This window comes from Drosophila takahashii, chromosome 3R (assembly GCF_030179915.1).
Source record: "Drosophila takahashii strain IR98-3 E-12201 chromosome 3R, DtakHiC1v2, whole genome shotgun sequence".
Classification (NCBI taxonomy): domain Eukaryota; kingdom Metazoa; phylum Arthropoda; class Insecta; order Diptera; family Drosophilidae; genus Drosophila; species Drosophila takahashii.
Window position 1 is genome coordinate 21178209 of NC_091681.1, and position 14868 is coordinate 21193076.

General features: G+C 44.3%; 3 protein-coding genes across 3 annotated transcripts; all 3 read left to right on the forward strand.

Moving 5' to 3' along the window:
* The first annotated feature begins 3813 nt into the window (after window positions 1-3813).
* LOC108056537 (glycerophosphocholine phosphodiesterase GPCPD1) lies at window positions 3814-6417 on the forward strand. The gene has a single exon (XM_017140350.3). The coding sequence runs from the start codon at window positions 3923-3925 to the stop codon at window positions 6140-6142; it is 2220 nt and encodes a 739-aa protein (XP_016995839.3). The 5' UTR covers window positions 3814-3922; the 3' UTR covers window positions 6143-6417.
* Window positions 6418-10509: 4092 nt separating this feature from the next.
* Window positions 10510-10820, forward strand: LOC108056531 (uncharacterized). Its single transcript, XM_017140343.3, is given in 2 exon segments — window positions 10510-10569; window positions 10572-10820. Coding segments are annotated over 2 exon segments (309 nt in total).
* A 1345-nt stretch (window positions 10821-12165) lies between these two features.
* On the forward strand, window positions 12166-12494 carry LOC108056532 (uncharacterized). The gene is given in 3 exon segments (XM_017140344.3): window positions 12166-12216; window positions 12218-12259; window positions 12261-12494. Coding segments are annotated over 3 exon segments (327 nt in total).
* Window positions 12495-14868: the final 2374 nt, after the last annotated feature.

A 14868-nucleotide genomic window follows, 5' to 3' on the forward strand; every position in this document is an offset into this window, starting at 1 on the left:
CCGCAGTTTAAACGTGATTTATCTGGGGGTAAATATTTGCCAAGCGATAATAGTGATGGTTACATTGCATCTGGGTCGGGTCGATCTCGAGATAGTTTTCTTGGTTCCCACACCTGCAGATCTGGGGAAATCAAGAACCTCTAGTCTAGAGTGGGCAGGCGGAAGTCTGCAAGTCCGATAAGAGTGGTTCCGATGTGGAAACATCTGGGGCTTCGCTTTGCATATCCCACCTCCATGCCCTATGCTAATTCCAAGCGACACATCCGGGATCGCTTATGTTCCGTGATATACGATTTCTTTCAGCTCAGCCGGTTAATTACCTTCGAGTGACCACTTGGGCCGATCTGCGACAGAAACAGAAGCTCAAATGCACCGGAACCCTGACACCCAACACTTGGGCATATTCACCCTCGTTTTGCGAGAAACTAAATTGCCGAAACCCAATAATTCTCACATTCGCCGCCGACTTTGATTGCTCCTTGCGGTTTCCAATTTCCAGGAGGGATCGAACGAAAGGGTTGAGGGTAAGGGTTGTTCGGCTGTCCAATAATATTTAATAACAATTGATATAAATATTGAAAGTATTATTGAGTCATAATATGGACTCCTTCGCCCTTTGGTTAGATGTGAAATTTGAGTTGGTTGTGGCCCTTCTGATCCCATGTAATCTCAGCTGGCTTATCTTGGACGCCAGTTCGGCTCGTAAATAACATTCGAACTGCTCAATTTTCAGTGTTATTCTGTTCGGCGATAAAGGCTTATCGCGGGGAAGAAATTATAACTGGAGCAGGCCGAACAGATAGTCCAGTTTCGAGTTTCAGATCACAGCTCGTAAAAATCGTAAATAAATCAGCAGCAGCGATGGAAAAAGGATTTTTTAAGTTTCTCTGCCAAGATTTCCCCCCAGTCCAATTAAAATAGTTTAGCTTCGCCCGCCTCTCATTTACATGTGCTTACATCCTGTATCGTTTCTCACGGAAATCTTTTAGATTTTTCCATTTTTTCCCGCTTGTTTTTTCCGTCTCCACTGCAGTGTAACAAATTCCAATGGGTCTCAGAAATGCACGTTGTGCCCCCAACTTCTGGTTAAATATTTGGAGAATCAGCCTCAGTCGTAAATTGTAATCTTCCACGGGCGAGTTGCCGTTAAAGATCCTGGCGCAGTGGATGTCACTTAAGGGTCTGTTATTGTTTTTTCAATACTTGTCCAGATGTTGCTATAAGGTTAAGAAACCGACGGAGTCGGAGTCCCATGTGTCAATGATTTCTCCCGTATTTAAATGCTGTCGCCTGTGGGTTTTTTCTCACACTATAGTTTTCGTGTAGCTAATTTGTGATTTCTGGTGTTTTCGGTGTTGGATTTGTTTTACGCTCGCCTTGGAAAACTATTTTCCGGCTATTGATTTCCATCGAGTGGATGACATAAAAGTGCTGGGATGATTTATTGACATGTTTACCGCTTCAAAAGGGGGGAAATATTACCATTTCATTTCGGATTGATCCCCGTTCTATCCTGGGAAAATGCCACCATACACCTGTTTATCCAATGAACGTCCTGGGGATATCCTGTCCAACCTGTAAGAACATCCTGTATCCGTGTTTGCCTCAGGACTTCCACCAGGAAATCGGACTGCTCCAAAATCACGTAAATATTGTAGAAAATATTGTTTACTTACCGCTCTCTTACACTGAGGAAATCCTGATCGCCGGCTTTCCCAAGGATATTCAACTACACGACGAAAACAAAGCGGAAAATCCGAATTTTCCACAGTAATCCCCCCCATTCCCGATTCCCGTGTATCTAAGAGCGCCTGCGCACATACCTCGGAGCAATGAGCGTAATTTGAAGACCGCGAGAAAGGCGACTTTGTTCACAGATTTCCAATTAGATTTTCCCACACAATGGAGCATAGGGGAAATTAGTCTCTTTATGCTTAATTAGGATCGTGTATTGAGTTTCCAGGAAGTGCTCCAAGCAAATTGCGGCAGCCAGTTGACAGTTGATCCCTGATCTACCTGGGCACAAGCTGCGGTTTTGCTTTGTTTGCCCTTTAATTGCACTTGCAACTGCACCACAATACACCCATGAAAATCTCGACCGCAGGGTCCAAAACAATCTGAGTCAAGTGTTTCTGCACGCAAACGAATAGATCCAAAGGACTTCCAATTCTACCTGCTGTCGAGGGCGCAGGCGCGGCGGTTTCGGTCTCGATTTCATCCCAGCTGCCGTTGTGTGGACACAGGACGAGGTCGGGCAAAAGGACGAGGAGTGGAAAACGGACATGGCTGGTGGACAGCACTTTTGGCACTCGTTCTGCGGTCTAGCGGACATGTGTCCAAATTTTGTGCTGTGTCACTGCAGGAGGATAGAACGAACTCGAGAGCTCGCTTGCGACAGACTTGAGGTCGATGTGCCCACGCAAAGAGTTGGAGGGGGTTAAACAATATTTATATATTATAAACATACATTTTGCAGAATATTATACTTACTCCGGTTCTCTTCCTGTTCCCCAAGTTTAAACTTTGGGCTACAGTGTATAATAAATAATAAATATATTATATAAATTATATTTATTTTAATATTATATATTTTGTATTTTTTTATTAAATATTTTAGCTGCCATTTTTGTATCAGATTTTTATTTGATTATGGATACTTTAAGCAAAAAAAGAACGATTTCAAAAAAACATGTATTTTTACATTTTAAAGTTCCTTGGTTTTTTTAAATCTTAGCTCAAATTTATTTCGATTTCATGAAGCAGATTGGAGAGAAAAATATGTTAACGAGTTGCAGCATCTGCGGTTGGGGTTGAGTCTTCTGGCATGTGTCCGGATCGTCTTGATTGCCTCGTTTGCTGTTTAATCGCTGTTGACGGGCATAAATTTCGATCCATCCTTGGAGACCCCTCTCAACCACCCCACCCCTGCCACTCAGTGACACCCCTTTTCGGCTGATTTGTTTAGTAAACAAGCGGATTAGGCACCAGAGAAATTCGAGAACGCCCCAAGTTGGAAGCCAGCGAAGTGTTGCCCCGATTTGGGTAAGGTGAGATACTCAAATTGGGAAGTGCCCGGAATGGTTTCATTGACAACTGTCACCGCTGCGGACGCAAAACACTCAGACTGACATTTCTATATTTGGATTCATTTCGGTGACTAAAAATTTCCCACAGTTTACCAAACAGTTTTGGGCGAGGCTACAATTAAAATTTAATTTTAAAGCCCACACTAATTATGTTCATTTTTCCCCTGACTATAACTCCGCCTAATTTTCCTATTTGAGCAGGACTGCAGTAGTACAACCCCCTGTTTTAGTTCCTTACGTGTCCCTGCAGCGATCCTTGTTTTTGTTCCCCTGATCCTGTCGCAGGTGGCTCGTTTCAGTTTTTTCCGTTTTTAAGGGGAGCGAAGACTTGCGTGCCTTTTCCGCGACACAGAGATTTCCCCGGGCTTGGTGTACCAATTTTATAGTTTCCGGATCAAAAGATCACTTCCTGCGGGAAATATGACAGGATGCTTAGTTGACTTTGGTGGGAAAGTTTCATTGCGTTTTGAGAAAATTCCCCAAGTGTAGTCCTGTGTGGTTTTCTGTGGTTAGCTAATGATATGTTTTGTCATGTGATAGACAGAACTTGGAATTTTTACTGGGGGATTTTTGGATTCAATTGGCTTTTAAAAAAAGGAAGCAATGAAATCCAATTTTTTAACTTAAATGAATTTGGATTTTGAATACATAAGTATGTAAGTAATGTTCTACAAATATTTGGAAACAATTTTAAATTTATTTTCTTTTTTAACCTCTCATCTGTCAAACACACTCTGAAATTTGTTGAAATATTTTTATCAAAATTACGTTTCTGTACAAGATCCAAACGATTTAAGCTATTTTGAGAAAATATCGTTGTATAAGGACACCAAGCCATGCATCGCTGGTTTTTTGCCACCGAGCGGGAAGAGTGTGAGCCGAAGGCGCAGGGGGAGGAACTTAGGACCACCCAGGATGCCGAGGAACCACCGACTCCGGTCACAATTCCCACAACCGAGTGGCCCTTCTGCGTGAAATTCCACCGTCAACTCAGCGGGAATGAGTACGTGGCCATCAGTGGCAACTGCCAGTCTCTGGGCAACTGGGATCCCAAGAAGGTGTACCTCCTGGCGAAGAACGAGTGCATCGACTGCATTTGCAAGTGCTACCAGTTCGAGGCGAATCTGGAGATACCCCGTAACATCAACATCCACTATCGGTACTGTGTGGTGATCCACGATCCCAAGTCGGATGAGGTGTATATCCGCTTCTGGGAGTCGCAGCTCAAGCCGCGGGTTATCCGCACTTGCCAGAACATGCTGAAGCGGTGCGACACCTTTGGAACTCCGCACGATGACGACGAGGACAACAAGGTGGATCGGGGATGGGCCACTACGGAGACGATTGTTCACCTGAAGATCTTCAATGCTCCCTTCATCTGGCAGCATCAGAAGCAGAGGCTTTTGTACGTTCATGTGCAACCCATGTTCGAGGTGCCCGAAAATCCTTGCTCTGAGAAGCAAGAACCCCTCAAAGTGGGTTCATCCATCACGCGCCAGTCGCACTATTTGGACACCCGGGAAAGCAACCCCGATGACCTTCATCTGCGACTGGCCCAGGTCGAGGTGGTCAACCTGTGCTCCCAAAAACCGCTGGCTTTTCAGTCGGAGTTTGGAGTTCGCTGCGGTCCGGAGGACATGCAGTTGTTCCACTGTTCCATCGCCTTTCCGGCGGACACTCTCTACCGCCTGGATCTCTACACCTACGCCCATAAGGCGGCCCCGGATGAGCCAGCCTATCACTACGGCTATGGATTCCTGATGCCCTCGCAACTGCTGGACACCGAGGGTTGTGCCCGGGTGAAGATCACCTGCGCCTCCACCCACCGACCGCTGATGGAGATGTGCGTGCGCTACCTCCTGATTCGACCTTTGCCCGATTTTCATTGCGATCTGAGTCGCAGCTACGAGCGCTACTGGCGGAAGAGTCGCCTGTGCATGAACATCGGCCACAAGGGATCGGGAAGTACCTATCGCATAGGCGGCGACTTGGTAAGGGAGAACACTCTGTACGGCTTCAAGCAGGCTGCTTTGGCCAATGCGGACATGGTGGAGATGGATGTCCAGCTCACGCAGGATGCCCAGGTGGTGGTGTACCATGACTTTGTGCTGCGATTTCTGCTGCAACGAATGCCCTGCTACGAGGATCTGCTGGCCAATGTGGATCTGCTGATCTTTGCCTACGAGAAACTGAATAAACTGATGCTTCTGGCGATGGGAGGGACCAAGCGAAAGGATCTGATAGTCGTGCCCCTGGAGGCGTTCACCTATGAGCAGCTGAAGGAGGTAAAGGTCCTGCGCTTCGCTGGCAGCAAGGGCTGCGAAATGTCCTGTGACAGGATGCTGCAGGAGCAGCGACCATTTCCCCTGCTGCTCGACCTTCTCAACGATGAGAACCTTCCCGTGGGCATGGGCTTCCTCATCGAGATCAAATGGCCCCAGTTGACCAACTTGCGGCGCTGGGAGAGTGGCAGCTTCAAGCCCACCTTCGATCGCAACTTCTATGTGGACACCATCCTGGAGTTGGTCCTAAAGAATGCCGGCAAGCGACGCATTGTCTTCTGCAGCTTCGATGCGGATATTTGTGTGATGGTTCGGTACAAGCAGAATCTGTATCCGGTGACCCTGCTTGTGGAGGATCCGAGTGCCCCTGTTCAGTACGCAGATCAGAGGGTGAATGTGCTGGAGAAGGCCGTGGAGTTCTGCCACTCCCTGGAGTTCCTGGGTCTCACCCTGCACGCCAATTCCCTCCTGAACAAACCCTCCACGATGGCCTTCCTGCATCAGTTCGATCTGGAGGCCTTCACCTATGGCGAGAGCACCACCAGCCTGGAGATTCGCAACCGACTGAGGCGGCACGGTGTGCTGGGCGTCGTCTACGATCGACTGGACCAACTGGACCAGGTGGGCGAGGAGCTGGAGGGCGATGTCGTCTGCACCATCGACTCGCTGACCACGAGACGCGTGATTCGGGAAGCGGAGATGGAGGAGTGGCGCCAGAAGTGCGGCTACAAGCCGGAAAGTGCCTTCGTAGAGCGAAACATTTACATCGATTGAAGGTCTTACCCCGCTGACTAATAAAGTAGCGCAAGTTATGTGCCCTGCGATAACAGCCAGCAAATCCCCTGTCCCCAGTAATCACCAGCCAACGTCCAAGGCGGACCATAAAGACAAACGGGGCATTACACGACTAAGCCGAGAATATCCCACCAGACCAAAGTCAAAGTTACGACAATTGTCAACAGAAGGACTAAAAAAAGATAACCCCTTTGCACACCCCCCGCGAATTGGCAAACTTTTTTCGCAAACACTCGCGCTGCGGATGATAAGCTCATGTGAAGTATTGCCGGGTAGATAAACAAAGGATCCGGAAGCTGGCGAAGGAAGCAGAAAGGGGTTAAGACGGTCCAGAGTCCAAAGTCCCGTTGGGCGGTCAAACGACACGGCATCGTAAATGATATCCCGTGGCGAATGGGTTTCCTTTATAGACCAGTGCACACTTTAGCAACACCCAACCCCTTTTGATATTAATATCCCTTTGCATATCACTCACACCGAAGACGAAGACGTTCTCCTCTCAGTGGGATGTGGGTTTCGCTGGGTTTTCCGTTGTGCAACTTATAACCCCCCCTTCCATTCTGCTATTTATCATAATTTTTCAATTTAACACTGCCATACACTCGGGACGCACACACACATCCCGAGAGGAAGACAACACCGTCGTATCCTGGCGTATAGTTTCCAATGTTTACTTGCGCAAACATCCTTTGACGAACTTTGCCCATTGTCCAGACTTCGCTTTGACGATGGCTTAGCCGTACCTTTGCTTTTTGCATTCTCATCGATACCATCTTTCGCCATAGCCGGCCATGTGTGTGTTTGTCCTCGCTTCCTTCCGATCCTGCGGCTATCGTCCGTTAAGGATGACGTTATTAATGAGCATTTTGACACTTACGTCTTGACATTTGCACAGCTGGCCGTTTGTCTAAGGACTTTTGGCCATTTCAGCGAGTGGAAAAGGTCAACCATCCGCTTTCTTTTTGTCCATCCAATCTGTAGGAGTCTGCAATTTAAATAAATTTGTGATTATGTTTGCCTAAGGTAGGGATTCGGTTGAAATCGCTGCTAAATATAATTTGAAAATAAAAAGGTATTTTTATGATAGCATAGGACTGTAAATATTTGACTTTATTTTACATAGGACAATTGATTTATTGCAAACGAGGGGGTGTTATATTTATATACCCTATATTTTATGGAGTTATAGAAATTAAGCAGATAAGCACTTAGTTTAAAATAAAGATATATCAAAAATGCTAAAATTATGTGTTTGTCACCTCAACTCATCCTACAAAAAGTGCTTTGTGTCTTTAAAAAAATAATCAAATCATAAATCCAAAAATATTAAAACAAACTTTTATAGCTGAGGAATCCCTATGGACATTGTCCGGTTTGAAGCACACGGCAGCTGTCTTCGGGGCGATCGGATGACCACCCCACCCCATCCCACCTCTTCCAACCCATTGCATTCCCTCAGACTGGTCTTTGTCCGGGATTGTTTGCCTTCAATTTGACTACAAACCATAATTTATCTTTTCAGACGTGTTGGTCAGCGCGACAATGGCGGGCCAGCGACAAGGATTATTGATTATGCAAAGTGCCCGGTGCCCAGGACAATGCCGAGAAAAACAAAGGCTTAAGCAAAGAGAAGAAAGGATTCCAAGGAGGTCTCAAGCTGGGCGAAGGGGTTGCTCTTGCTCCTGCTGCTTTCGAAACTGGACAGCGGTCAGTGGAAGTTCGGAAACGTCCGTGCCGGAATCTCTGATGAGCCGGGAAAGTATCCCCTTACAGGATACACAACGCGTGTGTTTTCGCCCATTAGAGAGATAATAGTTCTCTCGGCTGCTCAACCTTTTCTGTGTTAATGGTCAGTTTCGCTATTTTGGCATGGTTAATTAATATCCAGCTCCGGCCGAGTGTGAGAAAGTTGGAGGCAAAGAGGCAAAGGTGAGACTGGGCGAGGTGAGAGGCGCAAGCTGTTGACGGATGCTGATGGATTAGGGAAATAATTAATGATGTATCCGATTCAACGGTAACTGTATCTGGTTTTTGACCATCTAATCGATGGCTATTAAGGGACAGGACCTTTAAACTGAACTAGTTTGGTTGAGGATTACAAACTCCGAAACTAAAAAATATAAATATTTCAATTAAATACTTTCATCTTACAAATAAATCTTGAAAGAAAACAAATTAAGGCGGGGAACTCTTCGCAATATGGTTTTTTCCCATATACGAAACAAAGAACTGTTTTCAGCAAAGAAATACATATCAATTCCAGTAAATTGAGGGGAAGAATCTTCTGCTTTTATTTTCGCTCTACAAGCTGTTTTCTTCTTGATGTTTCCACTCAAAGACTCAGTGTCGTTGCAGACAGTTGTTGATAAGAAGCATTTTGTTTCTACGAGTGCCTGATAAGCGCCATTTAAGAGAGCTTCTGAGTCTGAGGTCAATTGACCTGCTTTTAAGCAGAGACTTGTGCACGTCCGTTCATCAAAAAGCGCTTTCTAGATTGTCATCCCCCACCCTCTGCCAACCCAAAAAACAAACTGGCTAATCTACGAGTAGAGTGTCCGTCGTTTGCCGGACTGTCAATTTTCAAACCGAAAATGTAAACAAACCGAGCATAGAAAAAATATTAAAAAACTTCCACACGCTTTTAATGAACAAATAAGTAGCTCTAAATATCAGTATGTGTGATGTACAGATGTCGCGTCTTATCAGTCCGCTGAGGATCCAAAGTGATGGCCACATCAGGCGAGAGCTCTGAGATTAATTCAGTTTCTCTACACTGAACACTGAACTTTTGTCCTGCGACAGCAACCGCATTCCCTGATCTTTGGCGACATCAATTTTTAGGGTGAACAATTTCAATTAGGTTCACGTTGAACCGCGATTGAGATTACTGCAAGTACATAGTTTCTGATAATGCAATTGTTGTGTGTATTTGCGTATTCCGCACTGCTGGAGATGGAAGTGCTGAAAATGGAATATGGAAAACGGTTAGTTGAATCCCACGCTCCTCGAATCGCAAGACAAAGGCTGTTTATTGGCGATGGGACAATAGGTGGATACTCATGCGGTCTGTCGCAGCCATTAGAAGCACATTAGGGTGCCCACTCACAGGAGCAGCGACACATGCAAGCTGCAGTTGAACGAGCCCAAGACACAGATACACGTTCTTCAAGATACGACTACTTAGGATCCAAACAAAGGCGCCTTTTGTTGGCTCGACTCGATGGCTGGATGGTTGGATGGATGGATGGGTTGAGGGTCCCTCTTCCCCCGCTCCTCTTGGCCAACCGCAAATGACGCAAAATCGTCGCCAAGCAGAGGGTTTACCCACGCACACTCAAACTGAAATCTCTTGACAAGATAACAAGATGCAACTGTGAGATACGAATGGCCACAAAAATACCGTTTAATGAGGCGCTCGCTCGCACACAGCTTGACTATTTCTTAGATCTCCTATCCGTAGGGAGTCACTCAAAGGATATTGGCTGCCGGCTGCCTATTCTCATTGAAATCCATTCTATTCTTCCTGCCTTTTTCGGGTTTCCGAGGTTTCCGAGGCCCATAACTTTTGGTACTTTATGCACTCGGCTTTGTTTGATTTGACCACAAAGTGTGGCTGACCAAGTCGCTATTCCCGATAATCGATTGAATTACCCGCCGCCTAACTGCTTCCTTCCGCAATTCATGTCAGGCCCTAAAAACCAAGGGTTTAGGTCCCCAAATGTGCAGCGTCAACTGTCTAAAAAGGATTTAGTGGCACTGCATTCGTATGGGAAACTAGTGATTGGCCAGGGTATGAATTGATGTCGTCAGCTTTTCACATATTCCGCTGAAAGCCCTGAAAGGATAATTGAAACGAGCACTTGAGACTCTTTTTCTACGAGAGCGCCTCTCCCCGCACATGAATATGTAATTTCGTCCAGATTTGAATAGAAGGATGTGTATGTGGAATGAGGCAGAAAGCCTCAAGTGGCCATTTAAGAGCTCGTTCTGTGGGGTGGGTGCAATGTGAAAAGAATCAAAATTAAGTGGAAAGTTTCCCAGCTCATCAGTGACTTGTGTCAAAGCCTTTGACGACGACAACGAAGAACCTAATTCAAATGCGGCAAAAACCTTTTGCGCCATGACAACATATAAAATGCGACTTAAGCCGTAAACAATGCGGTTTTAAGGCCTTTTTGCCCACGCTGAAAAGTTTAAGCGATTAGCGCAATTTAGCGAAAATAACATGCGAAATTGCGCGCATGAACGCCTTTTCAATGGCACTCAAAGACTTAGCTACAAAACAGGGAAAATCACAGATAGTGCCAAAAGGGGAATCCCGCTGAGCCGCTCTTTGGGCGCACTTAATGTGGGAAAATCGTCGTCACTTGTCAGTGCACGCCCACCTCGAACAACCCTCGTTTCCCACACTCACAAAATAAAAGTGTTAAAACACAATGAGCCCAGACACACAATCACAATTGTTGCGGATCTGGATGAGATCCTCTCATCGCCAGAAAGCGGATTGTGCATGCTAATCGTCAGATGCGTAAAACTCAATGAACATTCAAGTGCCCAGGGTTCTGACAAAAGCCCAAAAGGAGCTAAAGAGCTAAGGAAGCTACTAAAAAACAAACATACACTGAGATACTGGGATACCCAGATCGCGAACTCATAATCCTTTCAATGCGCCACTTAAGCCGATCATAAGGAAACCCTTGCCTTGAATTCAGGATCCGACCTTTAGAACCTTTGGAACGTGCAGCCTCCGCAGAACCTCCTTTGTGGACCATTTAGTGAGTGCGGTTCGTCGGGTGTTTGGCCCATTTGTGACGGGGTTTGCCATTCGCAATCGCAACTCACTACGGAGAACTCGACAAATTAGGCCACTCAGCTTCCACTGGCCTTTGTTCGCCTTTTATCCTTTTTTCGGATGCTTTGTTTGCCCTTCCTTTCGTTTCCTTCTTAATGCCGGAGATCAAAATGTTTGCGTCGAAGGGTTGATCTTGTTGATCTCGTTTCTCCTTTTTTTATGGCCAGGATCCTTTTGCCTCCGATATGATTTATTTATTTGTATATCTGCAAGCAGGGCTATCTTGATCTGGGACAGTCGAATGCTGTTTGAGGACTGCCCTTTATTTGGCTTGACTTTTGCACTCTCATCATTGGGCTGCTGCACGTGCCGAAGGATTGGAAGGAACAGGAGTACAGGTAAAGGTAAAACTCCAGTAAGATGATTAGATTCACTACGTTAGATTAATCTATAAGCAACCTTTTAATATAAACCAAAGAAAACATTTTCCTATTTTCGATTTGGTTGTATTCTCCAAATAACAACCTTTTGTTGTCTAAACTAATTAATTTAATAATTTATATGTATTTATCAGTATTGATATTGCTCATCAAACTATTTTTGGCACATTTCAAACAATATTTATTCATCGCTCTGAAAGCTTGCTAATCTAAAACCAAATTTCAGCTTTCGCTGCTACGCAAATTGTCCATTAGGCTAATTACGCAAACATTTGTGAATTTACTTATCCAAAAGATTGAAAGGCAAACCTCGTGGTGAACTCGAAAATCTGTTGATTGATGGGCGCTTTGTTCGTGTTTGTCAGTTGCTTCGGAGCAGCCAGAATAGACTCGGATTACACCTGGACTTCTGGGCCTCTGGACCGAAGACTGCGTACAGAGCAAACAGATTATTTTCATAAATTAGACTTTATTAATGACTAAGGAGACAGCTTTCGAGACGCTACAGCCCAGTACAGTTGAAGGACAACGGGTTCGACTGCCAAACGGGGTTGGGCCGGGATATCCTTAAAGGATGCGGTCGCTGGGCCTCAAAAACTGGACAGTGGTCAGCGCATTGGTCAGTCACGCACGTAATTTTGGCATTACCCCTTCGGGACGGCCACTCGCAACGGGATAGGCAAAGTTCAGAGGTCACCACCGTACTTTTGCCCGTTTCTTCTCACAGTCCGAGGAGCAGGAAACTTAAGACGTTTTCACGATGAATTTTAATGATTTTTGTATTCAAATGCGGATTGCTCCAACCAGTTTGGCCACTTCCTCGCAGCACCAGCACCCAAGGGAGTGTCCGCCGAGTGGCAGGACCTCGTATCCTGCTGACGGCAGGATTGGCCCAACGCCCATCGGTCAAGCTGTGTGCGAATCCCATCCAAAATGGCCAATGTCCCATGTTCGCTCTTCGCTTTTTATTACTACCAAACTCTTTGTTCGCTGGCCTCGACAAAGGGGTCAATTCGAAAGGGCAACAGTTGATGTTCAGGGCGCATGTGTTGCGTCCTGGAATGGGTGGCCATTTTGTAGCCAGGACCAACCGAATTAAATGTATCTAAATGAAGAAAAACGTAAAAGTAGTAATAGTAAAATTCCAGCAGCGAAAAAATAATAATAATGTGGAAAAGAAACTCAAAAACAAATCTCAAAAAAATTATTTTTCTCTTACTCTTAGAGGAAGTTAAAACAAAAGTAATTATGATATCCGGTGTGCAAGTATTTTCTCTGCGAAGAAATAAACTCTTCGAATGAACTTTGTCCGTTGACTCGTGTGGACCATTAAAAAGTTTTTATAATTTTATTTAAACGGTATTATGCTTTGCGACAAGATCGCCATAACAAATGAAGTTTTTCCCGGATTTTTTAATTGTCTTTTAACTGCTGGCCCAACGCTCTTTTAATGGCCTCCACTTGACCAGGCCACCTTAGTTGGTTTGTTGACACCTGCAGCTCAATTTTGTGGATCTGGATCATAAGAAAAATCTAAGGTTGTCACTTCTTGTTGGATAGTTTTAATCTTTGAACTAGACCGACTTTAACTCACTCTCTAGAACTGTTTACAGGTAGCGCACTTCCGGAAAAAGAGTCCGAGCTCGTTAAAACCACCAATTTAATGAAGATAAATCGTAGTTGGTTTTCATTAGCCAAAGCCAAGAAACGATCTCGGTGGAAACTGTTTGGGTTTGAAATTTCACCTTTTGACATCGGTGCGGGATGTACTGGATGTGCTTCCCAGTGAACGGTGACATTTAAATTAATAAACTGCCAGCGAGTTTGGGCCGTAACAGGCGCGTAACTGCAGTCAATTATTCGGCCGAAAATATCCTGTTTCCAGCATCCAGTTTCCACATCGGCAGCAGCATCGGCATCATCATCATTATTATTAACACTTTCCACGGCTGCGGACTCGCCACTTGAACTTCACTCGGCTGCGGCTCGGGTTGTTCCTCTTATTGTGTTTTCGGTAATGCTATATAATTACACCATCAAGTTGACTGATGACACGGAATGAATCTTTGTCGCTCCCTTACACAACATAACACTCGCACACCCAGTATTTGCATAAAATCATAATTTTTCTTCGCACCAACCCGAGGGAAACGGAAACCCTTGCCCGGTTTAGGGATATCGGTTCTCGACTTTCCCTTAAATGTCAGCGAATCGAAGAGTTGGATTGTAGATACAAGAAACAGTAGTTCCGAATTTAATATGCAACATTAAGGTAATAATTTATTTATTTATCTATCACTTAACAATGATTTAATTTTAAACCTCAGGTACTCTAAGATTCTTCGGTTAATCATTTACTTTTATTTATTAAATTTATCTTTGCTTAAATTTGAAAAATCCAGTATCTAATGCCATTGACTTCTATTTAATGAGCTTAGAGTTATTCCTTTATTCTCGGCTTACGGTGGCATACCAATTGATCTGGGCTCCAATGAATGGCATGAGCTAATCCCTGCCATATGCGTTCCTTCTTAGCCCCGATCCGTCATAGGGCACAATCGTAGGTGTCAAAATTTTTGACACTTCAATTTCTTGTGCTCGCTGAAAAACACGAGACAAATGAGCAGCGCGTGTGTTTCCTCATTGCGTTACATGCGAGTATCCTGGCAGCAGGATATACGTACGAGCATATCTGTGCTGTAGATTGGTTTGCGTAGGTGCAGCCGTCGTCTGTCAAATGCGTCTTGTCATGCATCAAAAAAAAGAACAGGAGAAATGAAAGGAAGTTGGAAGCCAGAAAGAAACGAAGTCAAAGCAAACAGAGTGAAATGGCAGCGGGGAAAATTAAATTGAAAATTTCAACGGAATCAGAGGTAGGTGGTGGGGGAGTGGCATGGGAGGGGGAAGGTGGATGGCTGCCACCAGGTTGCCACAGTTGACTCTTTTGATAAACAAACAGACAGCAGACAGAAGCATTGCGAAAATGTTGATTACAGCCAGTGAAGGAAAACCAGCCACCAAAACAGTAGCAATAACACACTGACAAAAAACAGTTCCTGGAATCCTTAATATTATTCCTTTTAAATAGATTTATTTCATTATTTATTTAATTAAAATATCGTTATGAAAAAAGAAAATCTTTAAAATGAAATAACGTTTTTAATTTGTATCATATTTTTTCTACCTTAAAATATTTGCAGAAAATGTGGAGGGACAAATTAAAGCTTCGTTTATTTTACTCATGTTTTCTTCTACCTGGTGTGTATATTAATTAAATATTTCTGATCTTAAAATTAAATTTTATTTCGACGATTATATCATAAAGCTGACTAAGGAACGTTAGGAAAATTAAAAAAAGTAATATGAAAATTGACAAACCATTTCTAAAATATATTTGTTAAAAATAAATATATTTAAAAAATTATTAAATATTATAAAAAATTGTAGGAAATATTAATCTACTTATTTTTCCA